Source organism: Halichoerus grypus, chromosome 1 (genome assembly GCF_964656455.1).
Source record: "Halichoerus grypus chromosome 1, mHalGry1.hap1.1, whole genome shotgun sequence".
NCBI classification, from domain to species: Eukaryota; Metazoa; Chordata; class Mammalia; order Carnivora; family Phocidae; genus Halichoerus; species Halichoerus grypus.
In genome coordinates, this window is record NC_135712.1 from 85,202,812 (window position 1) to 85,223,366 (window position 20,555).

At 40.6% G+C, this 20,555-nt stretch overlaps 1 protein-coding gene across 2 annotated transcripts in view; it reads right to left on the minus strand.

Moving 5' to 3' along the window:
- USP13 (ubiquitin specific peptidase 13) overlaps positions 1-20,555 on the minus strand; it is a 128,674-nt gene that overhangs the window by 85,221 nt on the left and 22,898 nt on the right. For both annotated transcript variants that reach the window (XM_036115935.2, XM_036115933.2), the window contains exons 2-4: positions 18,157-18,282; positions 8,659-8,719; positions 499-620 (exon numbers count right to left, since the gene is read on the minus strand). In XM_036115935.2, coding sequence (XP_035971828.1) covers positions 499-620; positions 8,659-8,719; positions 18,157-18,282 — 309 coding nt within the window. The remainder of the gene's footprint in view (positions 1-498; positions 621-8,658; positions 8,720-18,156; positions 18,283-20,555) is intronic.

Sequence of the window (20,555 nt, forward strand, 5' to 3'; positions counted from 1 at the left end):
TCCAACAGCCCCTGTACATCTCAGGGGCACAGTGTGAAAATCTAAGCGACAGACTGTGAGTTACAAGGGGCAAGAAACCAGCCCACCGTGGGGGAGGGGCCAGCCCACCGAGGGGGAGGGGCCAGCCCACCGAGGGGGAGGGGCCAGCCCACCGAGGGGAGGCCAGCCCACCGTGGGGGAGGGGGCAACCCACCATGGGGAAGCGGGGGAGGCCAGGCCACAGGGGAGAGACCAGCCCAATGTTTATATACTTAGAGGCCCACACAGCAATGGAAAAAAACGCGCAGGAGAGGGTATCTGGCCGAACTCTACTAAAACCTCACCCTGCAAGACCCTTTCACAGAGAAGAAGCAATATGCTCATGTTCGTTCTCGTTCTTCTCCTCCTCTCATTCAACCTGCCTTCCCCACCCCCCGAGTGCACACACACCACACACGCACACACACCTGACACAGAGAGTCACGCGCATCTAGCTAGCAGCCGTGCACACTCACTGACCAGGGCTGGTAACTCCTCAATATTTGGTAGTGCTATTTCATAGTGGTCTGGGAATATAACAAGTTTGGCTTCGTCTTCATATTCATAATCGTCGCTATTTAAATCGTCATCAGTATCTAGATCTGAGGAAAAAACAAAAACAAAGAACAAGAAGTGAAGAGAGAACATTCTACACCAAGGCAGGACTCACTGCGAAAGCCAGAGATCCACAGGAATGACAAACCAACAGCATGACATTTACGATTCCCTCCTCTGACGACCATCCGTCTGCCCCAAACCAGGAGTAAAAGGCCTACTATCTTTCCTAAGTTATGAATACTTATTAATAACTGACAGATGTATAAAGACTGAGACTGATCACACAGCTTTACAATTAAAATAGACACATGTGCTAGATATTCAATTTGTAAAGACTTTTAAAGGAGTAAATGGTTCATTCTGATCTGTTGGGCACCTGGCTCCTGACTGCATAAGAAATGGACTGGAATGTTTTTCACAACACTGTAATATGGAAGAAAGTACGGGGTTTCAGCATACATAAACCAAGGTTCAATTCCAGCTCCAAAATTTAATGTAACTTTGAGCAAGTCACAAAGTCTCTAATCCTTAGTTTCCCCATTTGCAGAATGGAGATAATATCTCTTATCTCACAAAGCTTATACGAGGAATAAATAAGAAATTGTGGACAAGAGACCTGGCACATAATAGGTAGTCAGTAAGTGATAGCTACTATTTAAAAACAAAATCTCAATCTCCCTCTCTCTGTCTCTGTCTCTCTCTCCCCATCCTCCTCTAGGAGTTATTAAGATATTGTATCGTAAATCAGAGGGGAAAACCCCATAATATAAGTAGTCCTGTTGTCCTCAGGCTGTGCAGAATTTTCAGTAAGAAAACTGAGCTCCTCTAGCCTGCTATGTATCAAGTCATCACCTGTTTGCTTGGCTAATCTCTGGTGAAGGTTAAGTGAAGGCTCAAGGAAATGTCTTGTCACAATATTTACATGGACATGTCAGCCTTACATTCACATGGATGCCAGCATCCCAGATCAGGTTTGTATATTTAGATGTTTGGAACTATGGTGACAAGGAGCTATTGAGCCATATTCCACTCACATCACACATAAACAGGTACACAAACACAGGTCTGTAGACAGACAAAAGTTATTTTCCTAGATGAAGCAACCACCTGAGAACCAAAGGATCTACGTTCTGTTATTACCTTGTTGTTTGCCTCCAACCAAAAACCTAGTATCTTTTTGTGTACAGTTCTCCTGAATTCTCAAAAGGAGACAGTGGAAAATGAGATACAGGGAAAACACGGTCTCAACAATTTAATAAAAGATTCCAAATAATAAGAATCAGAAATGCCAAAATAAATAGCCAACATTATTAGATAGCATAATAGGTCAGTTTGACAAAAGGCAATGTTAAAGATGATTCTAAGAGTTTAAGAAGTCGTTAAAAGCGTTATTTGCTAGATGGGATGCTGCCCAATTCATGAGTCATGTAATAAAAGCAATTAGATCTTCAATTTTTTAAAAAAGTAACAAAAGGCATTTACTTAAAGGAAATGGTTCAAATAAAGACAGACATTCTATACGTCATAAAAATTTGAATGCCCCAATACCTATAATTTTAAAAATCAGAACCTAAATGTTCAATGAGAATGGTGTTCAACCCAGTAGAGTATTATTTAAATGATACTTATTTAGACTATGTAGAAACATGGAAATATTTATGCTACGTCAATGTTAAAAATACAAAATTCACCTTCACTGTAAAGACAACTTCGTAAAAGTTACGCTCATAGACGAGAAATAGAAGGAAATCCGAACAAATGAAAACAGTGAGTGTGTGAGCATTTTTCTATTCTTAAATTTTTATTATATCTTTTATAACAAGTTTAAGGAACGGAAGTACAACTCTTTTGTTTTTGTGTACAGATTCGGCTCATATTACATATTATCTAAGCTTCTCTTGTCCACAGAAAACACACTCACTTAATACTAAGTCAAGTCTTACCTGGCCAGACACAATGATAAACTATGTCTAAAAAAATCCCGCTCTGTCATTTACTATGTAACCCTGGGCAAGGTCTTTCCGAGTTTATTTTCCTCAGGAGCACGCTATGAACAATATCTGCCCCCACAAGATTGCTGCGAGGATTAGACAAGATAATGTTTTAAGGCATCTGGTGTAGGATCTGGCAGGTGTTGGGGCTCCATAGAGAGCAGCCACCATCATCACCATCACCCCCTTCCCTACACTCCTGACAACCAACATAATCACAAGTGCCCTCCCCTCCCTTTGGCTCGTCCCAGGGATCCTGCTCTGTGATCTCAGGATGGAGAACATATGAACTTCAAAGGCTTCTAGACTGTAAACTGTCAGTGCAGGAAACAGATCTTGTTCACCTTGCATATGCCCAGCCCCTGCACAGTACCCAGCACACACCACTCACGCACTAAGTATCAATGAAAGGAGACTTCAGGAACTTAAAAGCCCCAATATGCTAGGGACAACGGCAAAGCAGGAGTCTCCAAAGGGTGGTTGTGGGTTTGGGGTTTTTTTAATTGGTAACGGGTATGTGCTTAAAAATAAGCACAACTGCTGTTGTGTAAAAAAGCAAGAACTTTTTTGGGCTTCTTTATACTCCATCTATAGTTGCTTTTATTTTTATTTTTAATTCAATGGGATAGAAGGGGACCGTGATCCTTCCCAAACATCTTTATCCAAATTAAGGAAAAGTCACAGAAGTAAGTTACACTCTGGTTTTAAGGGACAAATCTAAGATTTCTCCTAAATATATATGACCCCACAATCCTAAGTATAAATCTGTAAGTTCTAAATTTCCCTAATTAGAGTCTTACCACCCCAAAAATATCTAGTTGAGGAACCTACAGAGAAATTATACCCTAGGGACCAGTAGGACTAGGACCTCCCAACCTCTCCCAGCAGCTACTTTCCACTATGGCTATTAACTTGCAATACCTGACTGGACTCTTTTTCTAAATTAAAAAAAAATGTTTTTAATAATTTCTTCCCAATTCAACTTCAGTGATCCTCTCAGATCCTTGGGAGAAGTGGCTGGTACCACAGCCATTTCCAAGAAGCATCTCACTTAAGCTGAGAAGCAGCACCATGGAAGACCCTTAAATCAAACCAGGACTCGGACACCCAGCTCAGAGTTCTCCCCGGCCTGACCAGATTGACTAATCTGTGTGCTCAAGGTGAGAGAAGTCTGGCTGATCTAGTGCCGTGAAATCTGACCAACCATTTACCCTCACAAGAAGGTATGGGGCAAACCTCCTTGAACACAGACCCTGGTCTGGGACCTACTTCAGAGGGAAGTGGCAAAATGGAGTTTACTAGAACCTTCTGGCCCTTATATATACAGCTGAGTTTCCTGAACAGGCCCATTCCTAGAACTTTCCACAAATGCTCTGTTTTCAACCCATTTCTCATCAAGTATGAATGCTAGGGCTAAAACCAAAAAAGTGGAAATTTAAGCTCTCTGAGTTTTAGTGGTGGTTCTTCAATGTCCGAGACTTCAGACACAAAAGAACTTGACTCCTTTACTCCTATTTCTGAAAGTTGGTGGGAAGGTGGGGAAGCCAATAAAAATGTGAGTATTTAACACTGTTTTAATGACATACCAAAGATCTGCACTAAATGCCTTAGCAGTTATTTACACATCTATACACATTTGTAGCTTGACTGTAAAAAATATGTAAGATTAGGCCAGAACCACATCATGAGTCCTGGGGTATTTCTTTGAAGATCCTGGACTCCCTAATATCCACCCCCTTTCTCTCCTTCCATCTCATAAAACAGTAAGTTTTGTATTAGCTGAGTCTAAAAATTCACAATCTCCCCTATCGGTGTAAGTTATCCTTTAAAAGATAACCTAACAGTGTCCCTCTCTAGCTTAAAAACATTGACACAGAGCTACTCACTTCCTCAGTGCACAGCGGCCCTAAGCCAAAAGAAATGCCCAATAGCTCTGTTTGTTTAGTAGTTGGGTCCAAACAACTTAATAAGTATTTATGTTCTAATGACTTAGTAACCATTTGAAAAAAATAATATACATAAATGGAAAGGCAGAAATGTTTTATTTCACTCTTAAATCACCACAATCCCTTGCTAACGGGATGTGTGCCCCTGTTGGACACTGCACAGCTTCTTTCTGAATCAAAAGGAACACAGCCTCCCTCATGTCCCGTTCCACATTTATTTTTCACATGGTACCTGCCTTTTACCATAGAAACCACCAAAACATCTGCTCCACAAAGAGGTGAAGTCACTGAAAGGAATTTAGGATTCTCCGATAGTAAAACTACGCCATGCTAATACTTCATGCAATGTTCAAGTATCACTGCTGTTCCCTTGAAGTGTTAAAATACCCTGTGGTGCACCTGTGAGTTCACTGTAGCACCCTTGGGTGCCTCAGAGCACAGTTTGGAAACTAAGTGTTAATGGTCCCAACTGCCTAGAGGAAAAAAGTCTAAAAGCATGGTATATATTATACTATGGCTGGAAGAATATACAAGATATATAAGAATGTGCAAATAGAAAATACTATTTGTCTCTGGGGAGAGTAACCAAGTAAGCTAGGAGGCAGAGAAGCGAAAAAGACTTACTTTTCATTATAGAGCCCCTTATAACTTTTCAATTTTAAGCTTTGTCCAAAAAACATTGTTCTAAAAATGTTTTTTAAATCCTAAGTATAAAAAGTATAAAATTAAGTGATTCAAAAATTAATAATTGTCATTGTTGATTTAAACACACACACACCCACACACACACCAGCAAGAGCTAGAGCTGAGGGAAGAATCCTTAACTGTGACTTCACCTGAATGAACATCAGGGTAATCGGGAAGAGTGACTTGAATGTTGAGGGGCAAGATGGTGCTCCAGAGACGGACAGGCCATTCAGCACCAGCTCAGTTTCCCTTATAGAATCAATATTGAAGGTCATAATTGAATGATTCAGTGGGTTCAATGTTCACTGTTGAGCCAGTGAAAAAGGAATTGGTCACGAAGTCATGAAGTGACTGGGGAAAAAGAAGCTTCTATCCAAGAGAAAGCATTAATCAGCTACATCTATTTTGTGAGGGGAAGATGGGCATCGTGATGACACTTTAATAGCAATGAAAAAAATGCTTTCTAGTCAAAGAAACAAAGAGACTGCAAGAGAGTTCTGAGTTCTCTTCCTCTCCAAGAAGAGACAACCCCAACATCCCTTTTAGGGAAGGAGTATGTGGCAGAGGCTACAAGCTGCCTCCCAGTGGCCACTCTCCCCTTCTTCCTCAGACAGACTTTACTCAATGAAGCCGGTTAATAAACTTAATGTACTTCCCAGTCTCCTGTACAGCACAAGGTATGACCACGTGACCAAGTCCTGACCAGAGAGGTGTAAAGTGAAGTGTTGCTTAGGGTCTGTGAGAAGACTGACAAAAGGAAGCTGATGACTCCACAGGGAGACTAGATATTTTTTTTGTCCTTCCCCCCTTCCTCTTCGCTCTTTCTGGGATGGCGATGTAATGGTGGGAGTTCCAGAAGCCATTTTGTACCATGTAGTGACCATGAAGTTAGAATCACACAGCAGGATGGAAGGTGAAGCAGTCTAGATGGAGGGGAAGAGTCTAGATCCTGATGAACATGAGGCCATCACATCAGCCTGGACTTGCTGCTTCCCGATATCCTCTACATGAGAGACAAATAAACATCTACCTTATTTAAAGTCACCAATATTTTAACTTTTCTGTTGCATAAGCCAGATCTAAGCATAATATGGTACTTCACTTGAATGTACAGTCCACATCAGCTTGAAAACAGCTGTGATCAGTGTAATAAGAGAAAAGTGACTGCTCCTAGGGGACATGAAGCATCATATCGAGGGAACTGTAAATCTGGACTTGCAAAACCAAATTCTTACTGGGATGAAGCAGCCAACATCAATGTGTGACGTATCTGGGTAACAAACAATAGAGAGGAACAGGGCCTGAGGCAAGCCCCAAAGTACCAATGGTGTTTACATTTAAATTTTTTAAAAAACTGGTGGAGTCCAAACAGAATATATTTGCTGGACTGTAACTTTTAGGTATGTTCTGTGGTTTTCTAAGATATGGAATGTTGAGTGAACACAGACGGCAGCCTATAGATATAGACGGCAGAAATGGAACAGTAGGTTAGCATTCCCAAGAAGCAATGGAAGAGGTCCACACAGTGTGAAGCACAAAACCTCAGTGTTTACTTTTGGATTAATTCTTAAAATAGTTACTTTACTATATCCTCTACCACCAAAGTGATCACTAGAGAAATCAAACTGCAAGGTCTTTAAGCAAAAGACACAAAGGTTAAAGGACAGGAGGCCAGCTGACTTCTCCATTCAGCCAAAGAGAAAAATGAAAAATAACACCAGTAATTCAAAATGTTTAATTATTTCCACCTTTGAAAATGCCATGTTGATGCCATTTAATTCAGAAGTCACATCATCTCTATTCATAGAAGGGAGCCCAAGGCTAATAACCAAAGCATCAGATTGCACCCAATCATTTCAGCTTTGAGGCCCATTCTGAGCTGGTTTCGGTTTGGTTGGTTGATTTGGGTTGTGGTTCAAAGACCACAGAGAGGTGGGAAAGATTGGCCAGGGTAGAAAAACCAACTGTAGATAAGCCTCACAAAGAAAACCACGACTGAAAACCAGGACAGAAAACAACAAGCACAAGTCCAGTGTAGAATAATGGAGACTCAATAATGGAGACTCAAAGCAGGAAGGACACTCAGCTCCATGACTGTTTCCAATGGCTTAACTTTTCAAATAATTAATGTGTCTTTTCATTACAACAGTAACACATGTTTGTTATAGAAAAAATTTAAACCAGATAAGCAGAAAGAAGAAAATAAAAATCACCTCAATCCCACCACTAGGAAAGAGCTACAATATTAACAATCTGGAATATATTTTGCCAGACTCTTCTGGACTCTCAGTTATACATGTATACATGTGTGTACATACCCACACATGTGTACATACATGTAAACACATACATACACACACATACACATGTGTATAGATTTTTTTTTACCAAAATGAAATCATAACATGCAAATGATTTTGAAGTTTCTTTCAAACCATAATCCTAGGCATTTAGGGATATAAACTTGCTTGGTCAAAAATTATCAAGTCCCTTTTTCTCCTGGCAAAAGCATTTCAGAAGTTTAATATGAAAAATGAGCATGATGACATGATACAGAAACTGGTACTCATTTGGCTTTTCTGAATGAGGGAGAAGAAAATCACTGCTAGGCACACACCGCAGTAATCACCGCTGCAGGCAAGATCCACAGGCAGATGATACAATTAGTGTGCAAAGCTTTGAGGAGAAACAAGATATTAGCATAGTCTCCAAGTATTACTCCCAAAGTATTCATTAATTACACTGTATCTTCACAGTGGAGAAACCCAGCCAACACCACCTCACCAAGGGATCAAGGTTACAGCACCAACATGAAGACATCTCAGCATCACAGGCCCCCCCGTATCATGCACTGAGGAGGCCACATCGCCTCTGTGGTGTTCTTGCCAAAAATGCATTACCTCAGATTTTGGAGGAAACACCAGACGAACCTGAACTGAGGAACATTCTACAGAATAACTAGCCAGTACTCTTGAAAAGTGTCATGATTATTAAAGACAAAAAAAAAAAAAAAACTGAGGAACTATCAAAGATTAGAGAGGATTAAAAAAAATGACAACTAAATACAACATGGGATCCTAAAAAAAAAAAAAAAGGACATTAGTGGGAAAAAATGGTGAAATCTGAATAAAATCTGCAGCTGAGCTAATATTAAAAAAAGAAATAATGTCTCTACTTTCAAGGCAGTGAAAAAGGAGAGCAGAAGCAGTATCATAATTACTCTCCAGTCACTGTAAGTATAACTGCTTCAGAACACTAAACCCAACTCTAAGAGTGCTAGAAGCATCCTTCGCCACTAGGTAAACACAGAGCGGAGGCAGATAATCGCAAGTTAAATGGGTTCCTCTTATCATTAAATTGTAGAGCAATAAATAACCTATTATTCCAAATCAAATAAGCACGTGCACATACACACACACAGAAAATCTGGGCACACTATTGATAACTATTTACATTACCTAAAAAAATCTTGGAATTCCTCCGTTTTGGTAAAGCTCCACCAGATGCCCCTCTTACCTTCTGAAAAGAAAACAAGAGATTGTTAAAATGCAGCCTATAGAATAGACAATGGGGAAAGAGTGGGGAGAATACATCTCACAGGTTCTCGGATTTTACAAAAGGCCAAGATGAAATTCTCAACCTGGACTAGAGATTCCAGGATAAACCAGAACTTGACCAGGTCAATGGAGGTAGGTGAAGGGCAACGCTATTGTTCTACCTGATTATTTTCACCAAGTTATCAAGACAGCACTTCTGGAAAGGGAAAGGAACCAGGGATCAAGGTGAACTAGACATTTCAACTTCGAATCGGCACATACTCCCAAGAGGCTGGAGTCCATGCCCAATGCTGGAACTACTCTGGAGAGATGATGGTGACTCCTGGAGAGAAGGCTCTTATTCCCTTATCCCCCTGCTACCCACTGGGTCCCTGTGCTTGGTCCTGGGCATGCACAACAATCACTGTTGAAAGAGTAAATAAATACTGATAAGCAGTCGCTGATATTCTGGTCATATTAAATCTCAGTCTAACCTCCCTGAACATTTCTGGAGCACCAACTAATGGCTAGTTGCCATCTGAGGCTTCGTGGATTTTCTACCTCTGGTAGAAGTCCGTGGCAGCAATGAAATAAATGCCCATCAAGTGGTTAAGCTAAAGAAATAATTCGTTACCCTTCCGACACACACAAAATTTTACCCTCAAATAGGATTATAAAAATTTTTGTTTCGGGCACCTGGGTGGCTCAGTCAGTTAAGCATCTGCCTTCAGCTCAGGTCATGATCTCAGGGTCCTGGGATGGAGCCCCGCATCGGGCTCCCTGCTCAGTGGGGTCTGCTTCTCCCTCTCCCTCTGCTGCTCCCCCTGCTTGTGCTCGCTCGCTCTCTCAAATAAATAAAATTTAAATTTTTTTTTTGTTTCAAATGGCCCAAATCGTATTTCTACACTGTTTGTCCTCTCGGTGATTAGAAAAGAGCACATTTCCAGCACACCATGGCATGAGGGTCAAAGCCCAGCATCTTCCCAAGTAGCCACATGTTGTGGCAGCATCGAGGCCTTGCTACTGCTTTAGTTTGTTCCCTTACCAGTCTTAAGTCTCCTTTGCCACACTTTATTATTTGGCATTGAAGGCTGACTCATCTTTGTGATTCTCACATTAAGTTTTTACAGCTTCTACTATAAGTTTATAGTTTACATCTTAAGCATGTGAAAATGATTGAACACTTTAGCTCAAAACCTGTCTCTCCAAATACTCATGCCAAATTCTTGTCCCCTCTCTTGGAATCCCTCTCCTCCAAGGTCTCTGAGCCGCTGTTCCTCTCCCCACCACGTGCCTGTCTCAAAAAAGGGATGAAATAAAACCTGTACCAAAGGCACATTTAGCAGTCCTGGAGGTCACTTGAAATCTCTCTACCGAAGTTTATGGCATGCTTTTAATTGTTCCAACCTCACTGTCTCCTCCATTCCTGCAGGATGGTGGAGGGAGAAAGAAGGAGAGGGGCTGCATGAAGACCTGTTAGACTACGAAGCTCTCCCTGATTCTGCCATTCACACCTTAGACTTGGAGATTTGCTTCCTTTCAGGAAAAACAAAAACAAAAAAACCCACTAGGTTTTCCTTCCAAAGACCATCGCCTCTGTGCCTGCCTCAGTCTCCACTAGAAATCAACAGGGTTTGAGAAACGGGAACTCCTTGGTCTGCAAACATGACTGTGCCCATGGGTCAGGCTCTGTGATGGCACTGAGGCTGCAAAGTAAATGAAGACATGGTCCATCCCTTGAGCAGCCCACCAGCAAAGTAGGGGAGGATATATGCAAACAAATAGCTCAATAGATTCTGGTGAGTATTAAGAGATATGTGAAAAAGGGCGCCTGGGTGGCTCAGTTGGTTAAGCGACTGCCTTCGGCTCAGGTCATGATCCTGGAGTCCCAGGATCGAGTCCCGCATCGGGCTCCTTGCTCGGCAGGGAGTCTGCTTCTCCCTCTCATGCTCTCTGTCTCTCATTCTCTCTCTCAAATAAATAAATAAAATCTTTAAAAAAAAAAAAAGAGATGTGAAAAAGGTAGGATCATAAGAAGGAAATGACAGTTCTGGAGGTGGAGATTGTGGGCAGGTAAGAAGAGCAGGTCTGGCATTTAGCAACTGCTCAGCAAATATTTGTTCAATGGATGGATGGATGATGGATGGATAGATGGATGAATAAACAGATGAATGGATGGACAGATGGATGGATCGATGGATGATGAATGGATGGATGATGGATGAATGTATGAATGGATGGATGATGGATGAATGTATGAATGGATGGATGATTAATGGATGAAGGAAGGAAGGAAGGAAGGAAGGAAGGAAGGAAGGACGGAAGGAAGGAACAGGTAGATAAATGGATGGATGGATGGATGGTGGATGGATAGACAGATGATGGATAGACAGATGGATATGCTGACCACAGGGAATACAAGTATGAGAGGAATGAAACATCCCAGAGAGAAAAGACAAACAGCATGTACAAAGGTATGAAATCATAGTGTATTTCATGAAGAAGTGGTTTGATATATCTAAAGCACAAAGTTAGTGGAGTAAAAGTAGAGTCAGAAAGGCTAGAAGGGTCCAGATTATGGAAGGCCTTGTAATCACATGCAAAAAAAGAAAAAAAAAATTTGGACTTCAACCTGCAACAAAGGGAGATACCAGAGATTTAAGCTTCAGAGTCCCACAGATGCACAGATACATGCATCTGAAAAGATCACTCTGGGGGCAGCATGCACACTGGTTGGGATGCAAGGAGGCAAGTTTGAAGGAAAGATTACTATGGAGAGGACAGGATGGACTTCAGAGCCATTTGGGCGGTGCAGATAACCAGACTTGGGTCACCAACCAGCCATGGAATGAAAGAAGTATCCAAAAGATTTCTAGGTCTCTAGAATTCAAGATGAAGGACAACTCTGAGAAAGAGGATTATTCACTGAGTCTGGGCACACTGAGCTCGAAGTACCTATGAGGTGTTCAAGTAGGAAAAGTCACATCAGAGTCAGATGGCCAGATCTTTGGCTCTGGAGAGACACTGATTAGGAAGTCATCGGTTCAGAGACAGTGGTTAAACAAGGAAATGGACAACACTGATGAGGAAGAGTAGCTTTCAGAGAAAGATGGTCAAAAGGCAACCTGGCCCCATCAAAAAGGAGAATTACAGACCAATATCCCTGATGAACATGGATGCAAAAATTCTCACCAAAATACTAGCCAATAGGATCCAACAGTACATTAAAAGGATTATTCACCACGACCAAGTCGGATTTATCCCTGGGCTGCAAGGTTGGTTCAACATCCGCAAATCAATCAATGTGATACAATACATTAACAAAAGAAAGAACAAGAATCATATGATCCTCTCAATAGATGCAGAAAAAGCATTTGACAAAGTACAGCATCCTTTCTTGATCAAAACTCTTCAGAGTATAGGGATAGAGGGTACATACCTCAATATCATAAAAGCCATCTATGAAAAACCTACAGCGAATATCATTCTCAATGGGGAAAAACTGAGAGCTTTCCCCCTAAGGTCAGGAACGCGGCAGGGATGTCCACTATCACCACTGCTATTCAACATAGTATTGGAAGTCCTAGCCACAGCAATCAGACAACAAAAAGAAATCAAAGGCATCCAAATTGGCAAAGAAGAAGTCAAACTCTCACTCTTTGCAGATGATATGATACTTTATGTGGAAAATCCCAAAGACTCCACCCCAAAACTGCTAGAACTCATACAGGAATTCAGTAAAGTGGCAGGATATAAAATCAATGCACAGAAGTCAGTGGCATTCCTATACACCAACAACAAGTCAGAAGAAAGAGAAATTAAGGAGTCGATCCCATTTACAATTGCACCCAAAACCATAAGGTACCTAGGAATAAATCTCACCAAAGAGGCAAAGGATCTGTACTCAGAAAACTATAAAATACTCATGAAAGAAATTGAGGAAGACACAAAGAAATGGAAAAACGTTCCATGCTCATGGATTGGAAGAACAAATATTGTGAAGATGTCAATCCTACCTAGAGCAATCTACATATTCAATGCAATCCCCATCAAAATACCATCCACTTTCTTCAAAGAAATGGAACAAATAATCCTAAAATTTGTATGGAACCAGAAAAGACCCCAAATAGCCAGAGGAATGTTGAAAAAGAAAAGCAAAGCTGGCGGCATCACAATTCCAGACTTCCAGCTCTACTACAAAGCTGTCATCATCAAGACAGTATGGTACTGGCACAAAAACAGACACATAGATCAATGGAACAGAATAGAGAGCCCAGAAATGGACCCTCAACTATATGGTCAACTAATCTTTGACAAAGCAGGAAAGAATGTCCAATGGAAAAAAGACAGTCTCTTCAACAAATGGTGTTGGGAAAATTGGACAGCCACATGCAGAAGAATGAAACTGGACCATTTCCTTACACCACACACAAAAATAGACTCCAAATGGTTGAAAGACCTCAATGTGAGACAGGAGTCCATCAAAATCCTAAAGGAGAACACAGGCAGCAACCTCTTCGACCTCAGCCGCAGCAACTTCTTCCTAGAAACATCGCCAAAGGCAAGGGAAGCAAGGGCAAAAATGAACTATTGGGACTTCATCAAGATAAAAAGCTTTTGCAAAGCAAAGGAAACAGTCAACAAAACCAAAAGACAACTGACAGAATGGGAGAAGATATTTGCAAATGACATATCAGATAAAGGGCTAGTATCCAAAATCTATAAAGAACTCATCAAACTCAACACCAAAAGAACAAAGAATCCAATCAAGAAATGGGCAGAAGACATGAACAGACATTTTTCCAAAGAAGACATCCAAATGGCCAACAGACACATGAAAAAGTGTTCAATATCGCTCGGCATCAGGGAAATCCAAATCAAAACCTCAATGAGATACCACCTCACACCAGTCAGAATGGCTAAAATTAACAAGTCAGGAAATGACAGATGTTGGCGGGGATGCGGAGAAAGGGGAACCCTCCTACACTGTTGGTGGGAATGCAAGCTGGTGCAGCCACTCTGGAAAACAGTATGGAGGTTCCTCAAAAAGTTGAAAATAGAGCTACCATATGATCCAGCAATTGCACTACTGGGTATTTACCCCAAAGATACAAAAGTAGGGACCCGAAAGGCTACGTGCACCCCGATGTTTATAGCAGCAATGTCCACAATAGCCAAACTGTGGAAAGAGCCAAGATGTCCATCGACAGATGAATGGATAAAGAAGATGTGGTATATATATACAATGGAATATTATGCAGCCATCAAAAGGAATGAGATCTTGCCATTTGCAACAACGTGGATGGAACTGGAGGGTATTATGCTGAGCGAAATAAGTCAAACAGAGAAAGACATGTACCATATGATCTCACTGATATGAGGAATTCTTAATCTCAGGAAACAAACTGAGGGTTGCTGGAGTGGGGGGTGGGGTGGGAGGGATGGGGTGACTGGGTGATGGACACTGGGGAGGGTATGTGTTCTGGTAAGCGCTGTGAATTGTGCAAGACTGTTGAATCTCAGATCTGTACCTCTGAAACAAATAATGCAATATATGTTAAGAAAGGAAAAAAAGAAGAAGAAGAATGTAGCAGGAGGGGAAGAATGAAGGGGGGGAAATCGGAGGGGGAGAAGAACCATGAGAGACAATGGACTCTGATAAACAAACTGAGGGTTCTAGAGGGGAGGGGGTTGGGAGGATGGGTTAGCCTGGTGATGGGTATTGAGGAGGGCACGCTCTGCATGGAGCACTGGGTGTTATGCACAAACAATGAATCATGGAACACTATATCTAAAACTAATGATGTAATGTATGGGGATTAACATAACAATAAAAAAATTAAAAAAAAAAAAAAGGCAACCTGGGAAGTGTGGATATTTAAGGAATAAATGAATGAAGAGATGCCAGTGAGACAAAGTCAGAAAAGGCAGCCTAAAAAAACAAGAGGAAGCCAGGAAAGAATGGTGCCAACGAAAGCAGGAGAGGAGCAGTTCCAAGAGGGAAGCAAGTTCAAATACTCAAAAAGCCAAGCAAAATCAGGGCTGAAACATATCCACCAAGCAAGACAATGCAGCGGTCACCACAGCCCTGGCAGTTTTAGTGGATTAGCAGGAAGATCGACCCAACGGCAATGCTGAACTTCCAGCGAGGGATACTAGAGATGATGAGAACAGGAAAGCTTTTAAAGACACTTTACTTGAGGGATGGGTTGGCCAAAGGAGGACACAAATTACAGGGACAGTTTTGTGATGTGTTCTTTTTTAAGGTGGAAGGAAAAAGCCAGAAGAGCGAGATGTTGAAGAAAAGGGAGTTAAGGAAGAAGCAAGTTTCCGAGGAGGAAACAGAGCTGTGAGGACAGAGAACATAGCTTTCTGCTGGGTTGTGGGAACCCAAGGCAAGCAGCTCAGGAAGTTCCTGTCCAGCGTCCCTGTTTCTCAGGGAAGTACAAGTCAAATCGTTTTCTGAGGATGATGAGGGAGGCCTCCCTGGTAGCGCCCTGAGGACGGCACCCAGAGTCTGGAGTGGGAGAAGCTGCAGGCCAGGTTTGCTGGGCAGTGAGTGGGCCCAGCAGAAGGGGGAGGCCAGGAGTCTAACAGGGCCCCAGACCATGGTGGTGCAGGATTGCTCGCAGTGTGCTCCTGGAAGCCAGGACGACACTGACAGCATGACTAGCCAGAGCTCTGGGGACAGTTAAGGAGGCAAGACAAGGGCATAAGAGCCCCTTGAGGGCACTGGTGGTAAGAGAACATTTTAAGCCCTGAGAAGCCATCTCAACAAACAGGGGAAGTGGTCACCTGGACAAGTCACGGGCCTGCAAACTGTAAGGAGGGAAAACAACAGAGTGAAATCAGAATAAATGAGAGCTAAACTGAGAAAAGGTTGTGGTCAGAGAGTGAAATATTTAACTGAAAAGTTAAGAGGCAGAGCTAACCGCACAAGACTGCCAGCATTCTGCAATTCTACCACAAGCTTTGGAACAAGTTATCTCAAGCCTCAGGGCCTAGGTTTCATTTCCACCCCCCCGGTTTCCTAAACCTTCATCATTTTATCCTAAGACATATGTCCGGGACAAAGCATACCTCATAAGAATTGCTAGGTCCCACATAACAAGAGCAGTGAATATAAATCATGTACTATCAGGTGAACATTAGATTATTTTAAAGCTAATCATTGAGTTGATGGCTTATCTGACCTCCTGGCCTTTCTTCCTCCTCTTCCTCCTACTCTGCCCACTGTCCAATTTGGGGATCTCTCCTGTGTCTGGAACTTAAACAGAGAACATATTAGATAGGCTAGGATGAACGATCAGATGAACTTCAAATCAGCATCGACTCTTTAGAAGTTCCAACACAGTCTACAAACTATTAGGACTGAAGTGAAAGCTGAATAGTATTGCTAAGTATAAAAGTCAATATTTGAATATTATAACATCCCCAAATATCATCAATAACCAATTAAAATACATGAAGTAAAAATTAGCAGTAACAACAGTTACAAAAATTACAGAGTACCTAAAAAAATCTCACAAAATACAAGCTCTTTTATTGAAAATTACAAAATAGTATTTAAGGAGACAAAAGAGAACTGAATAAACAGAGAGTATGTCATTTTGAATACTCATTCAATAAATATTTATGAAGCACCTACTATGTGCTGGGACTGTTAAGTGCTGAAGACACAGAACTGAACAAAACAGACAAAAATCCTTGCCCTCAATGGAGTTTACCCGATGCTGTGGATTATAGATTAATCTCTAAATTCACTGTGTTCGTGCTCAAAATCTCAACAGGATTTTTTAAACTAGATGAACTGATTCTAAAATCTACATAGAAAAATAAATGTCTAAACCCAGGGAAGTTCTGGAAAAAGTGCTTGCACTACCAGATATCAAGGCTTGCTGCAATAATGCAGAGACAGAAAAATAAGATCAACAGAAAAGAACCGAGAGCCCCAAAACAGACCCAGGTACAAATGGCCAGTCAAAATATAAAAAAAAAAAGATGGTACTATAAATCATTGAAAAAGACTGCACTACTCTTGTAAGAGCAGGACAACTGGTTACCAGTGAGGAAAATAAAAAACAGATTCCCATACTTCACACAAATACAACAATAAACTATAGACTGATTAAAGTTCAAAAATGTCACACATATGCTCATGCAAACACACATGCACTTCAAAAACAAAAGTATTAAAAGAAATATGGTTATAACCTTGAGTTGGGAAACAATTTCTTAGATAAGATACAAAAGGCACAATTCATAAGAAAAAAGTTTAATAAATCTAACATCAAATTCAAAACTTCTATACACAATAATTCATAAATGAAGCAAAAAGTCAAGCCACAGACCATAAGAAAAAAGGAAAACCAGAGAAGAGAAAACCAGGAAGAGAAAACCAGGATGGCCGATAGACATATATAAAGATGTCCAACCCTCCCAGAAGGAAATGCCAATCATTTAGATGCCACTTTGCAACCATTAGATTGGCAAAAATCAAAAGTCTGACCAAGTGTTGGTGAGGGTGTGGGAAAACAGGAATTGATAATCAGTGCAGATAGGAGTATAAATTGGTGCAACCACACGGGGGAAGGATTTGGCAATACCTCACCAAAATGAAGATAAGCACACCCACACACAACATTACCATTTCCAGATATTTAATGGTTGCCTCGTTTGTAGAAGCGAAAAAGAAAAAAAAAAAAATGGGAACAATCTAAATGTTCATCTATAGGACAGCAGGATAATAAATGACAAGGTACTCTTAAGAGGGAATAATAAATCATAAAATGAATTAAGTATATTCAGATGCATTGCAACACGAATAGAGTTCAAGAACAATGTGAAAAGGGAAAGCTCTACACAGAATTATAGGTAACAGTATGATAGTATTTATCTACATCTTAAAAACACATAAAGTCCTTCTATATATTGTTCATAACTATCCATACATAAATGAAATATAATGACATACATAGGAATGAGAACAAAATCGCAGCCATGGTTACTACTGAGGAGGGAAACAAAAGGGACTTGAGCTTTCAGGAAAGCTCTTTCTCTTGCTCAAAAAAAAAAAAAAAAAGTCTGAAGCAAAAACATCCAAATATTTTTTTATTTCTGATTTGTGGATTTCTGACATTATTCTGTGTACTTGTCTGTATTTTTGACTTAATTTTTTTCCTTCAATCGATTCATGTCTTATTAACACTAATGAGAAATTCAGAGGAAGAGAAAAATTAAACTGGGTAAGGTAGGGTTTGGGGAAATCTATGAATTTCTGCCAACAGTCATGTTTCTGTTTCCCATCATCAAAGGGCATCAGAAGTCACGTGGGCAGAGTAAACCCTCCAGGTGATAACGCACAGCACAACAACGTTACCGGAAAGATCTCAAGGCCAGTTCTCCCAGCGTGTGTCTCACCTCTCGCACGTGTCTTTTCAGGTGCATGTATACACTCTGTCCAGTTTTTCGAAAATGTCTTTCAACATGTTCCCTTCCAAAGGCCAAAAATGTATTCATGCATACATAGAGTCCACCTTCAGAATTCTAGGAGAAAGAGACAGATGACAAAATTAGCCGGGCATACCTCGCCAAGTCATTTAAATACAAAAAAGGGGAAGGGAAGGAGGGCGAACGAGGAAGACAAGGCCCAGCAAAAGGCCACCTGGTCGTCGTAATCCCCTGCGATGACCCTCCAGGGCTCCACAGCCACGCACGGCAGCAGCTCCCACCCCAACCCCTGCTCCCAGGTGCTCCCGGAGAGCTGCCCACAATTTCCCAGTTGCGAGAGCCTCAGAGGCCCTGGGAAATCCACCTGCTTGTCTGACTCTCCAAACTGGGGTAAAGGACAATAAGGGAAAGAAGAAGCTTGGCCAGTGATCCAACTCCCACCACTGCAATGGTTTATCAATCACTCTTCACTGATCAGTGCAAGTCTCCAGGAACAGAAAGTTATATACTCTTTTAGCAGGACAGGGTTCTTCGACTCAAAAATACTCATCCCTTCCTTCGGTGACACATGATATGTGATGGTACCCATTAATAAATTAGGACAGTTTAATAAATCAATAATAACTTAATGAGTAAATAATAAAGGATGGAGTCCTATCATAATCCTAGCTACTTATTTTTGCATCCCTGATATGTGCCAGGTGCTTCTCATATACTATTTCTAAGCCTGACAATACCACAAGCTGCTTATTATTATTTCCATTTTACAGTTTAAAAAAAGAACTAAGGATAAGTCACTTGTCCAAGTTCACATGGCTTGAAAGTGTCAGTTAAACTAAAGTTATTTCTCTTTCTATGCCACATTTCAAATATTATTTAATTACTGACATACTGACACAGTGAACAGTCAAGGATATTGTTCACATTTTGAATGCTTGAGTTTCTATCCCAATTTCATCTCTCCTCTTTCTCTCAATTTACCTATAAAATTAGCCATCCTTGGGGCATCTGGGTGGCTCAGTCGGCTGAGCATCTGATTCTTGGTTTCGACTCAGGTCATAATCTCTGGGTCGTGAGATCAAGCCCCACACTGGACTCCGGGCTCAGCTCAGAGTTTACTTGAGATTCTCCACCTCTGTCCCTCCCTCCCCTTCTCCCCCTTAAATAAATAAATAAATAAATAAATAAAATCCATAAAATTAGCCATCCTTTCCTCAATGAAAGTGGATTTTTATTAAGCTCTTGTCAGTGTCACCTCACCAAATAATTTTTAAAAATAATTTTTAAAAAAATCTATCAGAATTGCCAACAAGCGCCTATCAAAATTCCTTACATTTTAGTGGAGCACAAATTCAACATCAAAACAGGCACTGATGTTCACTACAAACATGAAAAATAATTTTTAAGTTCCAATAACTCAAGATTGTATATATTTTTAATTTCTAATAAAATTCTCCAACACTGTATCTTTGGTTTATAAGCCAGACATAAATGAGTCTTATCACAATGAGGATATTATAGCAGCATTAGTTCAGATATGTGTCTATTATCATAGCAAATATATTGCATAAGGCAAGAAAAGGAAAAAGGCATAAAGATCACAAATAAAGGGGCGCCTGGGTGGCTCAGTCGTTAAACGTCTGCCTTCGGCTCAGGTCATGATCCCAGGGTCCTGGGATCGAGCCCCGCATCGGGCTCAGCGGGAAGCCTGCTTCTCCCTCTCCCACTCCCCCTGCTTGTGTTCCCTCTCTCGCTGTCTCTCTCTGTCAAATAAGTAAAATCTTTTAAAAAAAAAATCACAAATAAAGAAGTAAAATGGTCTCGATTTGCTCATAACATTATAGTCTATATGGAAAATCCTTAAAAATCTACAAACTACTAACTAGTAAAACTCATAAATGAATTTAGCAAGGTCATGGAATACAGGCTTATAGGAAAAATCAATTTCAATTTTATACTCTGGCAACAAACATCTTGCAAATGAAATTTTTAAATTTGACTATAAAATAGCATTCAGAAAACTCAGAGTTATTTAGTTTGTGCTTCTGGATAACTTTTTCTCTTTGAATGAGATCATTTGAATAAAACTAGAAAAGTTTTTCAACTAAAGACAACGTACTATATTCACTTGATCAACAGATTAAATCCTTTCAAAAGTTTTAAAAAGACATGTTTTTTGCATAGTCATAACCCTTACAAAACTTGCATCATTATAATGGTGAGTTATTCATTAGGCCCATTAAATTGAGCACCACATACTGTGATTTTAAAAAATAACATTTCCATTCTCTTCCAATAAAATGTAATTCAATCAAAAGAATTCAAACCAGAAGATATACCAGGGAAAATATGAGATTTGTAACCAGGGT